This window comes from Rutilus rutilus, assembly GCF_951802725.1.
Source record: "Rutilus rutilus genome assembly, chromosome: 21".
In the NCBI taxonomy this organism is placed as follows: Eukaryota; Metazoa; Chordata; class Actinopteri; order Cypriniformes; family Leuciscidae; genus Rutilus; species Rutilus rutilus.
This window is the reverse complement of record NC_140226.1, coordinates 13,374,856-13,393,624: the sequence shown is the minus strand read 5'-3', so window position 1 is coordinate 13,393,624 and position 18,769 is coordinate 13,374,856. Positions and strand designations below refer to the sequence as shown.

Below are 18,769 nucleotides of genomic sequence, written 5' to 3'. Positions count from 1 at the left end.
AATTTTGAATGTTAGATGTTGTATTTGTTTAAGTTAAAAATAAAATGTATTATAAACTAAACAAATCCATGGTTCATTGTTGGCAAAATGATCATGATAGGCTTTATATTTCACATCTAACTTATGTGGTTCAGTCTTGTATATTGATTAGGCCTACTTTGCTATTCTATAGGCCTATAAGTTGTATTATAATATGCTACAATGTATTAAATATATTTATCTAAATATATCAATTAGTTTCCACAATATTCACCAGAAGTCATCATTTCAGGAGTTATTTTTTTTTTAATTATTCCTTGGGGGGCGTGTCCGGGGGCGTGTCACGGGGGCGTGTCCCCCCGTTCCTTATTTTCATTTCAGAGAGTTGGCAACCCTATGTAACAACCAATCACAACAGAGAGAGTGAACTCAACTCAGAGAGACTGAATCATCGGACAGTCGTTTGAGAATCATTGAAAAATGTTGTGATGTTTTTTTATTTTTTACCTTTGATGCATGTAAACCTGTTGTAGGAGACCTCCAAAACAAAATCTTCAAAATAGCATAATAGGGGCACTTAAACCATTTAAAAGGACAAAGTTTAAAATAAAGTAATAGAAACTAAAGGCTAGGGTACACTATGACAGATCACAACCACAAAAGACAAAAACACGGCACAGTCTAACAGCCAGCAAACAAAAACAAATCACACACATACACCAGTATTTTAAGAGAAAATTAGAGAAATGGATTTCTGTTCTAGCATTTCACGTGAACAAAAAGCATCGATCCATCCATCCATTAGAACAACACAAACTGGTGATGGATTTTTGTGCTAATGTACTGAATATTAGATTCCTTTTCACAACTGGCCTCTTTAACACATTGCTGCTGTCTCAAAGGGCCAAAGTCATTTTGTTCCTCTCCTTGCTGGCTTATTGTTGTGTCTAATGTCCAGTGTAGCCTATATTAAATTGGCTTCCTAAATTTCAACCTACAAACTCATTATTTCAAATCACATTCTAATGTATCTGGCTAATTTCCAAATGTTTGTGCTTTATTATTCACATGATAAAAATGATGATGTCCAAAATTTTACACATTTAGAGAAATACTGAAGGTATTTTCATGTTTACTTCTCATTGCTATTCTATTATCTACTAAAGTGCAAATCTGAAATGATGGCATTCAAGAAGGTGGTCCATAAGTTTGAATAGTTGAGGCCATTTTGTTTATAGATCTAAAACAATGCAAAACTAAATTCACTGTGTAGTAAGCACAATTCTAATTCAACTTCAGTTTTACTTCTTGGTTGTTTCACAATGGAAATACGTTGTCTTAGTTAATCTAATTGTCCCTATTGGCTTTTTTCTAAAAGATGATGGTTGTGGAGTTTCAGTCTGTGAAGTCAAACAAGCAAAAACAATGACTAACAATTACTGTTTGAAATCCACTTCAAGAAATGGATAAACATTTAATGTGGATTCACCCAACAAGCAAAAATGACAGAATGAAAAGTATTTCTCACCTGTAAACAAGAGAGTCATCATAGGTTCCATTATACTGAATCTGAAACATGCGTATTCCAGGTATATTCCTCTGGAAGTTAAATTTGATGAGTGCAGTAGATGAGGTGGCTTCTGCCATAACCACCCTCTTATCTGGATTGGTCTTGGCGTCGCCGGTGTGGTTGCTGCCGTTTGCTCCCGCCCTTGTTGAAGTGGAGATGTCAGAAGAGCCTGGGTCAGGCTCCTGGATGTTATTGGTGCTGTTGCTAATATGCGGAAGCTTGATGATAACCAGCTCCACGGTCTGGTGGGCCTCCCCAGCAGGATTCGAGGAAATGCACGTGAAAGAGCCCGTGTCCTTTACTGTGCTTATCAGGATGTCCAGCGTGCCGTTGTTGTAAACCAGCGTGCGTGACGTGTTTGAGACTAACTTCCCATCGGGAGATATCCAGTGGATGGCAGGTTCGGGATCTCCCCTGGCTTTGCACTTCAATGCTACCCGCTGGCCCTCCAGGACCCTCATCTCGTGAGAGTGGCGGGTGATGAGGGGCGGCTCGCAGAGGAACTCCTCCTCCGGGATGGACCAGAAATAGCGTCCAGAGAGATGCAAGGGTGTTGCGCAGGTCTCCAAGTCGTCCTCGCGATTGAGCCGCCTAAGCCACAGCAGCTCGCAGTTGCAGTGTAAAGGATTTCCTCCAAAGCTCAGAGCAAAAGAGAAGGAATTGAGAATGCCGGATGTGGCCAGAACCTGCGCCCGCTGGAAAAGCGGGTCTGGTGGAAGCTTCTGGAGCTTGTTGGAGGTCACGTCCAAGCGATTGAGCTTCTGTAGGAGGGAGAACGTCCCCTCAGGAATGTATTCGATCATGTTGTGGTCCAGACTAAGTGTGTGTAGGCTGATCATCTTTTGAATGGCCTCCCAGGGGATGGTCTCCAGGTTGTTGTAGGATAAGTCCAGTTCTTCGAGGGCTAGTAGGTCATTAAAGGCTCCCATGTGGATGAGGGTCAGTTGGTTGTTGTTCAGAATCAGGTGATGAAGCTTAGACATGCCACTGAAGGTCTCGTTCGTTATCCGCGTCAAGCGGTTGTGGTCTAAATGCAAGGCTCGTAGGTTCTCCAGGTCTGAGAACGCATGTGGAGTGATGTAGCTTATTGTATTCCTTGACAAAGTAAGATCCACCAGCTTGGTCATGTTGGCCAAGTCTTTCCGTTTTACGCTTGTGACAAAGTTATCAGCTAGCCGGAGCTCCACGGTATGCCTGTCGATGTTGGGCGGAACAAAGAGTAGCCCTTTTTTGGCACAGAGTGTTGCGAGGTTGGGGGATAGAACTTGACAGACGCAGCGCTTCGGACAGATCTGGGCCTTCACTGCCATTCCGATAACCAACAAGCAGACAAGCAGTTTTTCCATTGTAAATCAGGTTTTTACACCTAGGGGAAAAAGAGAAAAAAAGAGAAAGGGTGTGAATAATATGCTACTGTGCCTTTGAACTACAATTTCAAGCAAAGCAGGCCTTTATTCACTTGGAGCATAATTGCATTTGTAGATGTTTATCAAACACCAGTGCTTAGCGCAGTCATAATGCATGAGATAACAGCAGGCCATTGGTTATCCTGCAGTTATTTCAGGAAGTGTGATAAATAGTTCATCTTGCACAAACAAAACCCCATGTCAGATGTAAGAAACCAGCAGTTTTGTAACACAGTATTAACATTCCCAACCTCAAAATCAGTGTTGCCAGATCAAAAAAAAAAAGTAACCTGCTCTGATAAAAAAATCCAAAATAAGGGAAAATATACACATAATATAAAATAAGCAAGCCTAAATATACATTCTTGATATTCAGACAGTGTAGCTAGCATTTTTAGTTGGATTTAAAAGCAACTAGGCCTAAACATTTTCAAGTATAAAGAACCATTCATACTGTGTGATATTAGAAAGGCTAATATGTGGTTACCAAAAATGTAATTATGGGCTTATATGTGTAACCGCACTGGGTAGTACATTAACATTAGGTCAAATGATCTACAGGGAATTTTAATAATCAATCATGAATATGATTAATATATTGCATATTACAGTTACATTAAATTGATCGATTGTATACAAATAATCAATTATAATTCCTCATTCATATATCAATTGTCTTATTTCAGATCGAGTGTATGAGATAATTAACCCTTAATGGAAATTAATGTAATTATCAAACAGTTGTTTGTCCAGCAAACGCCGTAAGATTAACCTATCAACTTCTTAATAAAGTTATCACTTATTATAATTTCAGGAAAAATTGTTTCTGGCCGTGAAACTATTCTCCTGTACTTAGAAAATTTAGGTTACTGAAAAGTAACAAATCGTAAAGCTTGTAGCTAGGATCAACAAATCATTGACTTTGTAATATGAGCATTTTAGACAGAAGCAATCAGGAATATATATTGGATTTTAATAATTGAACTAATAATACATCGAACTACAATTCACACAGAGTAAATACATGTATTTACAACAGAAAACAAACAGACGAAACATTACCAAACGAAACGAATTAAAAGAGGATGAGAGAGGAAGAGAAAATGAGAGAAAGAGTGAGAAAGGATGAGCGAGCGAAAGGGAAAGCAAAATGTGCGATCAGAGATCGCAGTATGGCAAAAATCACAGACCAAAGTAACCTAGGAGAGACAACAAGAAATCACATCAATCAAATCAAAATCAAAACTTGCGTATGGTTCTCTTTGTATTTGCTGAGGAAAATTAGACGCGTGTGTCGTTCTTTTTAGAGCTGGGCGTGTTCCATCGTGTCTTTGGGGGAAGATTTAAAGGTTCACTGAACGTGAAGTTACCAACGAAACAATTCAGAGTTCATCTCCCTCGTGGAGGGAGAGGCGAATATGAAAATAAAACTTAGTAAAGAAAAGAAAAACGGAGATGAGCTCCCGAAGGAGCCATGGAACCGGAAGTTCTCTCAGACGGAGTGCTCGTGCGTGCGTCCTTAAGGAAGAGGAGCTGAGCCGCGGGAATTTCAACAGAGTTCTTTTCTTTGAGTTGAAGTTACCGGCTGCGTTCGCTTCACGGAACGTAGGGAGAGTCCGAAGACGAAAATAAAGAAAAGACTTAAAGAAAAATAAAAGAGAAACGGAGAAAAGCTCCCGAAGGAGCCATGGATCTTGAAAACCTCTCACAGGAAAAAGTGCTCACCGAGAAACTTCGGTGTCAGTCTCTTATGGAGAAGATGGGTTCACGCCTACTCTGCGTACGCGGACCAATCATCTTAGTGGATCTCAGGCGGGAAGATTTTTTCTTTGTCTTGTCCATAGACTGTAATCTATAAAGGAACACTTTATGTGTTGTATCCTAGGACACAAACACAAACTATTCTTGAACAAATGCACATGCAAGTCTTTTATTTAGAAAACTACTGTATATGTATATTTGCTTGCAGCTTTCAGCTCTCAGATATAAAGTGCAGTATTTTGAACAGCAGGTGTGGAGATTTGATTAGTAGTCAATTTTTATTGTGATATGGCAGCTAATTGCTAGCTAGTCCAAATACATGACTGTAAATAAGCCCCAAAACAATAAAACACAGCCACCAGCCCATATTTATGAGCGACTTTATGAAAAAAAATAGCTAATAGCTAATAATAAGTGCTCATGGCAACACTGCTGAAAATAGATCGATGTAGTCTCTAAAGGAGTGTGGGTTTATTTCAGGCAAAACACATGGCTAATAAACGTCATGCACACTACAGGAACTATTTCAACACTTCAGTTTATTAGCTACATTAATTCATTCTAAACCAATATGTTATTTTCATCTTTGATTTCAAGCGTTTTAACAATATCTTCCTGTCTTACTTTTTCACACTTCTCTCAAAGGTGTGACTCATTCTTTCCAACTGTAGTGTCCTTCACTCTCCATTAGAATTGTGTGGGTGTGCAGAAGAGCTGTTTCATAATGACCGTGTGTGAGATCAGGGAACACTTTTGCAAGACCCTGACCCAGTGGGGGCAACTGTATTATATTTAATTATATAATTACGCTAAGTTGAGTATGTAATGACACAATACGGGGTCTAACAACTATGCACTCATAGAGAGTACTGCATTAAAAACAGCTATCATCAAATGGCTACAGCAGCTGACATCAGACTATGAAATTATGAGGACACTGTCTGAGCATTAGACCTGAAATTACCCGAAAAAGCATGATTGCAGACTGATTATGTCATCTTGTTGATGATAATGCTCTCTCAGATATGACAAGTTGTTATCATTTATTTACCCTTATGTCATTTCAAACCTGATATTGTCCTCTGCAGAACTCAACTGAAGGAGGTTAATTGTTACGATGCGGTTGAGACAAGGAGGAAGCAGGATCCAAATGCAGCACACTTTATTCAATAGACTCCAGACTTTACAACACAGATTAGGGAACAGACCAACCAACATCAGCACTAAACAAAACCAAGAACTCACAATGACTGAACTAAACCACAGGGCTTAAATACAAGGGCAAACAAGCTAAACAAGATAACAAGGGGGCGTGGTTAATCTGAAACACCTGGGGAGAGACTAATAGACATAACAGGGAACTGCTGAACATGAAAAGATGGGAACACAGACTGACATCACAACATTAATAGAATATTCACGCTGCTGGTTTCCATACAATGAATGTAAATAGTGATGAGGGGCTGGTAAACTCCAAACATGACAAAACAACAACAGTTCTCTTTCATTATATGGGGGAAAAGCACAGTGTCAACAAGTTTTTAGTATTATTTATACACTATTATAGTATTTATGTTGAATTAGCTTTTATTTTTTTATATTCAGTTGTCATTTTCATTTAAAGTTATAGTGATTTATATACACTGTGAAGAGTTCAGATGCAAAAGCCTCTAAGTGCCATCTGAAATTTTCTTCTAGAATGATCATTTTTATCAAGCTTGTATAAGTTTAGTAAATTCACTTAAATGGCAATGAAAATGACCTATTAATTGTCATTAAAGTGAAATTACTGAACTTAAATATACAAGCTTGATAAAAATGATCATTCTAGAAGAAAATTTTAGATGGCACTTAGAGGCTTTTGCATCTGAACTCTTCATATAAAATCTTTAACTTGTTTTTATTTCAGTTTCAGCAATTTTATTACTTCAACTTATTTTATTTCAGTTAGTTACCAAGGAAACATTTCTTATTTTTAAGTTGAAGTTTTCATCAATTGTAAACTTATATTTTATATGTTCATCAAATTTATATTTAATTTATTTCTGTCAGCTTCAGTTGCAACAAAGATGAGAAGAGAAAAGAAAAAAAAAAAAGAAAAAAAAAAACCTTACAGATCTATTTGCAGCAGACTTTTATTACACTGGACCTCAAAACAAAATACTAGGAATACTCAGACTAGAAAACCATGAGCAGACGGACCAAATGAAAGCGACGAGAACAGACAAATGAACTGAACAAAACACAGGGCTTAAATAACAAAGCAAACTAATCAACAAAACAAACGACAGGTGCAAATCATAATCACTTCAATGAAAACCCATAGAAACAAAAAACCCAGGACACAGAATTACAACTCACAAAAAACATTATCACCCATAATAATTTCAGCTTTATTTAAATTAATGAAAATTATTTATATAGTTAACAATAACAACACTGGTGTCAACAACCTGCATCTTTTTTTGTTTTTCACGCAAGAAAGACAATCATACTGATATGAAACAACATTAGAGTGAGTACATTTTATTTATGGGTATTTCTTTGAGTGAAAATGATGACGGAAAGATGACTTTTGAACATGTCTGGACAAGATAAAATACTCCCTCTTACGTGAATGACTCATCTGGTCATCTGGTTGTCGCCCAGTCACACAGCAAATGCAAAGATCATGTTCTTTCCAACACTGCAAATCTTCACTAATGTTTTTCATTCCAAACTGTGGACGGACGGAGCAGCGAGATTTGAGTGAGCGAGAGATAAAGGGAGGGAAGTAGGAAAGAGCAAGAGAGATACAGAGAAATGTGATGCTGTAATGGAGACTGATGTGTTATGCATATGAACAATAGGGAATAGTATGTGGAGTGTATGATTCATGCCAGTGGATCTGATTCACGAGCACTGGCTCTTCACCAGTGCAGTAAAGCAAAACAGGCAGATGTGCAGTATGTTTTGCCTCAAGATTAACTGAACAATGTTCCCAAGCCACACGGATACACAAAGGCCTATCGGCAGGGCGGTCCTTAGGGCGGTGCCACTGACCGAGTGGGTCCTGCTTCCTTCTAACTCGCACTGGGCCCCACCCCATGATTGGGACAGCTTATACAAATCTATCAGTGTACAAAAACTAATTGTATATATTTTTACTTCTGTATGAGTAGGACACAATCCCATTCTTGTCATACTGTCTAAAAAGTTGAAGTAGGGTATAGTTTGGGAGGGGCTTGCACAGACAATTCCCCGTAATTGTAACAACAATTATCAAAGCAGCTGTTACCTTCAGTATAGGTGACAATTCTGACAGCTTTTCCTGCATTACCAGTAAGAGTGACAATCTTAGCACGGATGTTGATTAAACCTGTTAAGTTGCAACTAATAGCTGTGCTATATCCGTAAATACACCGCAGACAAGCTAAATGTGTTCATTTTAAGGCTGTCAGAAGATTTTTTATTTATTTTTTTAAATCACGATTAATTGCACACTTATCGTGAAATTAAGCATACACTATTTATCTTGTTTAACGTTCATTTTGTCATCATTTGCTATATCCAGCAAAGTAAACCATTAGATTGAAGGGTGATTCTCACAAAACTGTAAAATGTAAAATGATCTGATTGCAACCAGGGTTACAGGTGCTTGTGCCATTGTAGATGCTCTCGACTTCGAAGATCATCTAACTGTGTGATGTAAATTACCTTAATGACACAATTTTGTGTGCTTCAGTAATTTATTTGCGTTAAATTATTTTAACCCATTAAGGATTTTGAATTAATCGCATGCGTTAACACATTGATGTTGGCAGCCCAAGTTAATTTATGTTTCTAAGGTTTCAAGCTTCCAACGTCCTGAAATCTTCTCTTTCATCACCCTTCTTTTTCATTATTTATTATTATTTATCATGTATGCCTGCAGATCCTAGAATTAGCACATTCACATTTCCCAATTCTGTTACAAACTAAGATAGGACCAAACCAACGAACAATAGGCCTAATTAATCTGCATTTCATGCTTCATTAAGGGCCTCTAAGTGATACAAATAAATAAATATTTTTGACAGAACACACTTTGTTCCCTTTCAGTCAGTCACTACGAGTTACGTCAGTGACTGACGAAATGAGGGTTTCGCTAAAGAGCCCCATCACCTTCGAGTATTAAAAAACGGGCCAATAGTATGAAAATACCATGGGTCTGCGGAATTTGCATTGCAAACTCCGCCCCACCACGTGGGTATAAAAGCAGCCGCGAGTGCAATCTCACATTATGTTTCTGCTTCGGAGCCTATGTGTTCATGTGCTTCTCTTTGCCTTCTTCAAGAGCAACAAGCGTCTCTCTCTTCAATCAGTGTTGGTGTGACGGCGCGTTTCAGCGGGTTCGCGGTCTGTGCAGTGACTTTGCATGCGGCTGGTGTTCTCACCTGGGCGCTTCAGCACTGCTAAGAGGGATTTCTTTTCAAAAAGAGCTGCACAGGCACGTCTTTTTCAAGATTGTACCCAAGAAGAGCGGTGGGTTACGACCAATCCTGGACCTGTGCGTCTTGAACCGAATCCTGCACAGGCTTCCATTCAAGATGTTGACAGCCAAATGCATTTTCGAATACGTTCGTCGGTCGGATTGGTTTGCAACTGGGTCGACCTGAAGGACGCATACTTTCATGTCTCCATTGTTCCTCGACACAGACCATTTCTATGGTTTGCTTTCGAGGGGCAGGCATATCAGTTTGCGGTACTCCCATTCGGGTTAGCCCTGTCTCCTCACGTCTTCACAAAGGTCGTAGAGGCAGCCCTTGTGCCACTCTCAAGAGCAGGTTTGCGAACACAGGGACCTGGTGCTCCAGCACCTCGCCTGTCTGGGCCTTCAGGTCAACTGGGGAAAGAGCAAACTCTCCCCCATGCAGAGGATCTCTTTTCTCGGTATGGGAATCGACTCGGTCGCCATGTACGCACAGCTTACAAGCGAGCGCACGCAGTCATTGCTAAATTGCCTGAGTCGATTTGAGGGCAAGAGTGCGGTCCCACTGAAGTTATTTCAGAGGCTCCTGGGGCATATAGCATCGGCAGCGACAGTCACGACGCTCGGACTGCTTCATATGAGACTGCTTCAGCACTGGCTTTGCGATTGAGTCCCGAGATGGGCATGGCAACAGGACATGCCCCAGGTACCAGTCACTCGGGCTTGCCGTCAGACCTTCACCCCGTGGTCGAACCTCTCCTTTCTACAGGCCGGAGTGCCTTTAGAACGAGTGTCCAGGCATGTTGTTGTGTCAACAGATGCCTCAGCCATGGGTTGGGGTGCCATGTGCAATGGACATGCTGCCGTGGGCTCCTGGACAGGACCCCAGCGCCTTTGGCATGTCAATTGCCTCGAGCTGCTGGCCGTACGTTTAGCTCTGCACTGTTTTCGGACGTTGCTGAAGGGCAAGCACATACTGGTCCAATAGTGCACAGCTGGCCGCGGGGCCTCTGCAAGTATGCGTTTCCACCAGTGAGCCTTCTTGCACAGGTCCTGTGTAAGATCAGGGAGGATGAGGAGCAGATCCTTTTGATTGCACCTCATTGGCCCACCTGGACTTGGTTCTCCGAAATGGTGCTCCTCGCGACAGCCCCTCCCTGGCCATTGCCTCTGAGGAATGACCTCCTTTCTCAGAGCCCTTTGGCACCCGTGTCCCGTCCCACACGTGCAGGTTCCAGAGATCGGGACGCGGGTGCCAAAGGGCTCTGAGGTAAAAGTTTGAGTACCCTACCACCTCAGGTGGTGGCTACCATCACTTCAGCTAGAGCCTGGTCCACGAGACACGCCTATGCTCTGAAGTGGAACCTCTTTATCACCTGGTGTTCTTCTCTCTGAGATGATCCCAGAAAATGCCCTATCAGGTCTGTGCTCTCCTTCCTCCAAGAAGGGTTGGAATGAAGGCTGTCTCCTTCCACCCTTAAGGTTTACGTGGCTGCGATCTCTGTGCACCACAACCTTGTGGAGTCTAAGACGGTAGGACACCATGACCTGGGCGTCAGGTTCCTTAGAGGTACTTTAGAGATAAATCCTCCCCACCCCCCACATATGCCCTCTTGAGACCTCGCAGTGGTTCTATCTGCACTGCAGAGAGCTCCCTTCGAGCCATTGCACTCAGTTGAGCTTAAGTATCTCTCTTTGAGGATGGCGCTCCTGGTTGCTTTGACCTCCATCAAGAGGGTAAGGGACCTGCAGGCATTTTCCGTTGACAAAGCGTGCCTGGAATTCGGGCCGGCTAACTCTCACGTCATCTTGAAACCCTGGCCTGGATATGTGCCCAAGGTTCCCACCACTCCCTTCAGGGATCAGGTGGTGAACCTGCAAGCGCTGCCCTTTGATGCGCCCTTCGTGCTTACGTAGACAGAACACGGTATTTCAAGACCTCAGACCAGCTCTTTGTCTGTTTCGGTGGGAAGCTGAAGGTAAAGACTCTCTCCAAGCAGAGGTTGTCTCACTGGATATTGGACGCCATTGTCTTGGCTTACCAAGCGCAGGGCCTGCAATCCCCCTAGGCGTGAAGGCACACTCCACTCGGAGCGTTGCTTCCTCCTTGTGTTAGCCTGGCCCTTCGCTCATGCTACCCTCACGACAGGGAGCTGTGGCTTGCGCAGGACACTGGAAGACAGCCGCAGTGGGGAGATTAGATTGGGACCCCCATTTCGTCAGTCACTGACGTAACTCGTAGTGACTGACTGAAAGGGAACGTCTCGGCTATGTATGTAACCCTCGTTCCCTGAAGGAGGGAATGAATACGTTACGTCCGCATGCCACTACCGCTGTACCGCTGAAGCGGCCGGGGGACACAGTCTCGGCTCCTCAGCAGGTACCATAATGCCAGATTGCACTCGCGGCTACTTTTATACCCACAATGTTATAGTTCACGATGCAAATTCCGCAGACCCATGGTATTTTCAAACCATTGGCTCGTTTTCAAATACTCAAAGGTGATAGGGCTCTCTAGCGAAACCCCCATTTATTCAGTCACTGACGTAACTTTCTCTCCTTCAGTGAACGAGGGTTACATACGTAACCGAGACGTTTTTATTCCCATCCAGTTTTAATACATGACGGTTCTATACAGAGCTGTATAAGTTGTCGGACTGGGAATTATGCGTTTCTTTACCAACACTATCAATGGCTAAATTAATGAGCAGGGTATTCCTGCAATATTGGAGGCTGCAGTTTCAGGTCTGCAGTGCTAGAACCACATTTCTTGTTTTATTTTTATTTTTTATTTTCAATCCTGTATTTTGGAGGATTTTGTATTTTGGATGATCCTGTATTTTGGATGATTTATATTTTGAAACTGTTATCAGGCTTAGCATCTGGCTATAATAGTAATGCTACCATACAACTGCTGCAGTTTACACTATATTGCACATACTGCACAGTGTGCACATTTTCTGTATGCATAGAATACCCAGATGACCCATTACATCCCACAATGCACCAGTGTAATGGATGACTCAGTGGTAATATCAAATGTAATGCATCTGTTTCTTGACTCAAATCAGACTGCCGAATGCTAAGACTTCTTTACACCAAAATAAAAATGCAAATTCACTTTATTATTTATAAGATGAATATAACATGAAAGATAGAGCTAACAACGTGGAATTCTACTGTTTGAAACTTTTTTTATGGACTAACATCTAATATTTCACTTACTATTTAAAAACAAATAGTATTCAGTGTACATTAAGTGGAATTTAAGTAGTATGGTAATATTCCAATCTAAACATAGCCAATGTTCCAGATGTATCAGTCATTATTTGAAGACTTGTTTGGCTAAATAAAGCATGCAAAGGCAACCACAGCACATAAGCTTCAATCTAAAGATGACATCAGCAAGATCATCGAAAATTAACAGCAAACTACTGACCCAAATACTAGAATTATAAAAAAAATAATAAATAAAATCACTGATTCTATTAAAACCCTATCTAGTCAAATTAAACCATACCAAACAAAAGACCTCTTTGTATTAAAGTATTCTAAATGACAAGTGACCCTACTGAATATCAAGTAGATGATGTATGCGCAGCAGACTCTCATGAAAAGCCCAATGATAGCTAGTGTAATGAGGAAGCTTTAGAGGGCTGTCAGTCACTTTGACAGGAAGCAATTGCCATGTACTTCACTGTGAAGAGCAGCCCCAAGACAAACACTCGCTAATCAAGCATGTCTGAGCGAGTATGGATGTTTCACCCACCACAGTCCTTAATGAAGTGAGGTGTTCGGTTAAACAATAGCTCAGTCCTGAGATGGGAAACTTCATAAACAATGTTTCAAGAACAAAAGAAGAAAAAAAAGACAAGATAATTGCTGCATGTTAAATAGCTTTTTTTTTTTCTGTGGGGCAAACTGTATAATATTACAGCACAGTACTGTTTATTGCACATTATGCACATGAAATCTGATATTATTCTGATATACGATATACGTTTATATTCACCAGTGTTGCACAATTAAGCAAGACCAGCATATTTTCATTCAGCGACAAAGATGCGGATCGTTATTCTTGTATGCAGCCATTTCCGATTTATTAGCTGACCGAAAACAAAATCTTACATAAATTTGGGATGTTTGGAATAAAAAAAAAACGTTTTAGGTCCTTTTTTTGTTTACACATGCATCTGTATTTGTGTGTGTAGCAACTGATTGTTGACCTGTGAGTGACAGAGAGAATGAGAAAGACATGATTATCATGCATCATTCACATGGTAAAAACATAAAAACTTCTCTATAATTCACATTGGCCATATTTTACACACAATGCACACATGAATTTTTAAGCATGTTTTCCTCACTGAAAATATCATAAATATTTAAGATGTGTCAACACAGCAGAGATGCGAAGCAGGATACAGACATAAAGAGAGAAAAAGAGAAAGATTCAAAACTCATTCTGTGAAACTCACAAGATTTACATTTGTTGTTATGAGAGGGGTCATGTTTTGGCTAGTTATCTTTGACAGTTAACCCTATTGGTTATACGTCACATAACTTTTTTTTCTCAAATTAAGGAGTTCTATAATGTCTGCATTAGTACAAAGTACATTAGACCTCCTTGGTTAAATCCAAAGTTACAGTATTAGTACAGATGGGCTAATAAATGACAATATACAATATATTTGCAAAAATACAGTAAAATTGTCTTTTCTTAATTTGATTATTTTCATAAAATAAGAAAATGCAAAATGCCAAAATAAAGGTTGATTGATTGATTTTGAGCCAAAAAGGTCAATCTGTGGCGCACAGGTCTTCCGTACACTCTCCTACGGAAGCGTATTGCATTCACTTGAGGAAAAAAAATCTACTCTGTTTTTCTGAATTAATGACTTAATTATCTCAGAATTACGAGATAATTTTCATGAAAAAAAATTTTTTGCTCTGTTTTTCTGAATTAATGACTTAATTATCTCAGAATTCTGAGATAATTTTTTCTTGAAATAAAAATATTTGCTCTGTTTTTCTGAATTAATGACTTAATTATCTGAGAATTCTGAGATAATTAAGTCATTAATTCAGAAAAACAGAGCATTTTTTTAAATGAAAAATGATCTCATAATTCTGAGATAATTAAGTCGTTAATTCAGAAAAACAGAACAAAATATTTTTTTATGAAAAATTATCTCAGAATTCTGAGATAATTAAGTCATTAATTCAGAAAAACAGAGCAAATATTTTTATTTCAAGAAAAAATTATCTCAGAATTCTGAGATAATTAAGTCATTAATTCAGAAAAACAGAGCAAAAAAAAAAAATTTCATGAAAATTATCTCGTAATTCTGAGATAATTAAGTCATTAATTCAGAAAAACAGAGTAGATTTTTTTTTCCTCAAGTGAATGCAATACGCTTCCGTACTCTCCCACTTTCACTTATGTATGAATTAAATGATATAACCTCTCATATCTCTGATCTCTTTATGATAAATTCCAGCTATATTTACAGGCTTTAAGTTTGCACAGGAAGATAATCTTAAAAATTATCAAAGCTAAACAGATTCATTTGGACAGTTACTGTATTTCCAAAACCACTAAGCAAAATGTGGCACAATGTGAAATCCCATTTCTGGCCCATTTGCACTGCGAACAGTGATGCACTGCAGATGTCAGACTAAAGATGTTTTTGAAGAAAAATGTGGAGACTTTTGCTCCAACAGCTGGGAGGGAGGCTGACTTGTTCTGGAGGATGTAGATCCACACTTCAACAGGAAGAGAAATGGAGCTGCTTTTTTTCCCTCGTGCTAAGTGATGGCAGCAGCATTTTTCAGGCTGCTTATTCAAGATTAATCAGTACCTAATGGCAAAAACAGAGTGCTAAAATCTCCATAAAAGAGAGAGGGGTACAGACTGAGAGAGATGGATTGAAATACAGAAAGGGGAAAAAAGAAACATCAACACATCCACAGTAGCTGCCTGGAGCAATGACCAGCCTCAGCATCACTCCCACTGACACACACGCACAGGAACACAATAAGACAGAATCCATACTAAACATCTCTCCTTACTGGATTCTCTCCATCCTTTTCTATCATTTCCTTCTGTCTAGCATTTTCCCCTCAGCTCATATATTGCCTGCCCCAACTTTCTGCTTCATCCCCCACAGGAAAACAAAAAACACAAATGAGATCATTTGAATATCTCAGCTATTTCTTCTAGACATAAAATAAAGGCTTTTGCTGACAGAACTTTTACATTAAGACTCTATAGTTTGGAGAGATTACTAGATTCAGAATATATCTCAATAATTCAATAGGAAAGAGAAATTATAAATGTGTTTTTTTTTTTTTAAAGGGATGGTTGAATATTATATAATTCAAAAATGAATATTCTGTCATCATTTTATTTTTGCAAACCCGTATGAATTTCTTTGTATGAGATATTTTGAAGAATATGGGTAACCAAAAAGTTGATGGGCCCCATTTTTTTTTTTCATACTATGGAAGTCAGCATCAACTGTTTGGTTACCCATTTTCTTCTAAATATCTTCTTCTGTGTTCAGCAGACAAAATAAACTCATACAAGTTTGGAACAACTTGAGAGTGAGTAAATGATGACAGAATTTTCATTTTTGTGTGAACTATCTCTTTAATATCTGAATTGTTTCTTCTAGATGACAATAAGATTAGGCCTACATGAAGAATGTAATCTCCTTGTCAAGACTCCACAAGAGTTTTGGAAAAGATATCTACGATCCCACTCAAATCACAAACTTTTTTAATATATAAATTGTACAATTCATTTATAATCTGTTTGTTATAATATTTGTAATCTGGAATTAACTATATAGCTATAAAAAAGCTTAATATTAAACAACAATTTAGTATTCTGCTTCTCAGATATTTAAAGACCCCAGTAATCTAACGTGGAAAAAAGGATCTTTCTCATTTTTAAGCATGTTTTCCTCACTGAAAATATCATAAATATTTAAGATGTGTCAACACAGCAGAGATGTGTTCACAAAAGAGAAAGATTCAAAACTCATTCTGTGAAACTCACAAGATTTACATTTGTTGTTATGAGGGGGGGTCATGTTTTGGCTAGTTATCTTTGACAGTTAACCCTATTAGCTTTCTAATTTCATAAATTGTGCTCATATTTACGCGAAAGTTAGGGATTTAAATATGAATTTAAACATATCTCATTAAATAATTTGAGTTACAATATCCAAATAAATTATATTTGTCTTCTAGTTTTTATTCCTTCTAAGAATTATATAAGAAACATCTGAAAAAAAGTTGATACTTTAATGAACTCTACAACTGGGAACTTGATTATGTCTGAGTTACAAAAGAGCATCCTCTAAGTAACACAATTTGCCTTTGAGTGATTTAACATTTTTTTCCTTTGTATCTCTTCTGTTCCCTACCATTGTACGAAAAGATGTCAAAATAAAGCAATATTTTACACCTCTTCCTGCTCTGCCAACTTTACCCAATTTTCTGGAGTTACGCTTTAGAAAACCAGAGTGCAGCAATCAGAGTAAATCTGTGCTCTGGAAAGATAACCAATTGTTCAGCCCTGATCAAACCTGAGTAGGGAAGAAACCGTGTGACTGTGTGTGCGTGTCGGAGACAGGAACAACAGCTCGACAGAAAGAGAGCTGGGTCACTTAATTGGATGAGAAAATGAATTCGGCGTTGCATACGATGGGATGAATTTTAATAAAGCACATGAAGCTTGTGACACAGGACAGATCCTATCAGGGGAATCTCATTTCTCTTTTGGTCTCTGAGTCTGAGCATAAGCAGATGCATCTATGCCCACTGACCCTCTTAATGCCACTCTAGCTGGTTATTATATGTAGGTGTCAATACCATCAAACAGGAAGACCAAGAATGGTTTAGTCTGTCTGAAGCCTCAACAAAAATGCAAACAATTTTTTACATTTTCTGAAGTGTTACCATACTTAAGGTGTACTGTTAGTACCAAAAATACTTTAACTGCTATAAAACCACCACAGCAACATAACAACACTAATGTTCCATGACAAAATGCTACAAAAACAGCTCAACAATGACTCACAGATGAGAAATTCTGTTCCTAATTTTACATTACTATGAAATAATAATCTAGTTAATTAACCAACCTTTATAGTTGCTAAGCAGCACACAGTAACCACTTGGCTCATTACTAGAATTCAACTGATGTGCAGTCACAGGTGTGCATACACATATCAGCTAATGAAAAAAGCTTTAAAAATGACTTATACAGTGCAGTTTTAGAACCAGAACTAAAATTAAGTGGTTCCCTATCAGTCGCGCACGTTACGTCGAAGTGACAACGTAATTGGAATCACTTCAGGGAGCCCTATCATCTTCGAGTGTCTACAGAACGAGCCAACGAACATTGGCGTGCGTGAATCGCGTCACGCGCCCCGCCCCGCGGGTATAAACAGGAAGCGGGCGCACGCACTCGTTGTCTTTCATTTCGGAGCCAAGAGGTTATTTGACTTCACGAGTGATGTCTCCTCTAGGTAAAAAAAAAAAAAAAAAGATTGTGCTCAGATCTGCCAATATGTCAGAGTTTACAATCTAAAGTCAATAAGAATAAGAAATAAAATGAATGTCAGAAATAAGAAAAGAAAAGTCATTGAGACCTCATATTTCTCATCACATTTTCCTATTTCCTACTGTTTGTCGATAATTATCTGTTTGTGTCTCCTAGGAAATCTTAGAAGAGACAAAGTTAACATCTAAATTAAACATAACAGAGATCCTTAAAATCTCCTATGCCTTGACAGAGCGACCTCTGTGCAATTACATTCTATTCTCAGGTGATTTAAATTGGAAAGTACACCTAACCACTTAGAAGCATACAAGAATTGAGCCAATGCTGTATGCCAACAAGCAACCTGAGACTCATCATGACATGACGACAAGGGTGTGCATGTGCACGCTAGCATATGTTAATAAGGTCTCTGTGTGGGATCATGTGTCTGATGACTGAAGCTCAGCGGGACCTGTTCTGTTCTGTCTGGCTGTCAGTGTTTGACCCAGCACACACACAAACTCACACACGTTGCGTGCCGAGCCTTTTTCTGGTGACTCTCACAGCCCCCCCATAGCCTGCCTCTCATAGCTCATTAGAAGATCCTTCACCTCCCGCTGGTCTTCCGCCCACCTTGGCCACTGATCACAACCATAGGAGAAAGCCATCGGCTCAAGCTGGGAGAGGGGAGAGAAGACGGGCGGGTGTGTGGACGGAGAGAAAGGCCTCCAGATACTTATGCTGGACTGCCACCACGACCCCACCGCTTTTGAAGCAGAAGACCCAGAACTCTTTGATCTGTAACAGAGCATCTGTAGCACCTCCGCTGGGAAATGAGTGCAGAAAAGATTGGTAACCAGAGGGTTATAGGTTGAAATCCCTCTTCACCTTATTATGGTGACACTAGTCTCTGCCACACTGACCGCCCACAGACCACCTGATGCATATTGTACAAATAAATGGCAAAATTTCAAGCTAATTTCTGATTGGCTGGCTTAGGCTATAACTTCTGTGAATATGGGCAAATCTTTTAAAGCTTAGGAACAAGT

At 39.4% G+C, this 18,769-nt stretch overlaps 1 protein-coding gene across 1 annotated transcript in view; it reads right to left on the bottom strand.

Annotated features, from left to right (window-relative positions):
- Positions 1-18,769, bottom strand: part of lrfn5a (leucine rich repeat and fibronectin type III domain containing 5a) — a 64,422-nt gene that overhangs the window by 8,506 nt on the left and 37,147 nt on the right. The window contains exon 2 of the mRNA XM_084394131.1: positions 1,508-2,915. Within this exon, the coding sequence (XP_084250257.1) occupies positions 1,508-2,895 (1,388 nt within the window). The 5' untranslated portion in view covers positions 2,896-2,915. The remainder of the gene's footprint in view (positions 1-1,507; positions 2,916-18,769) is intronic.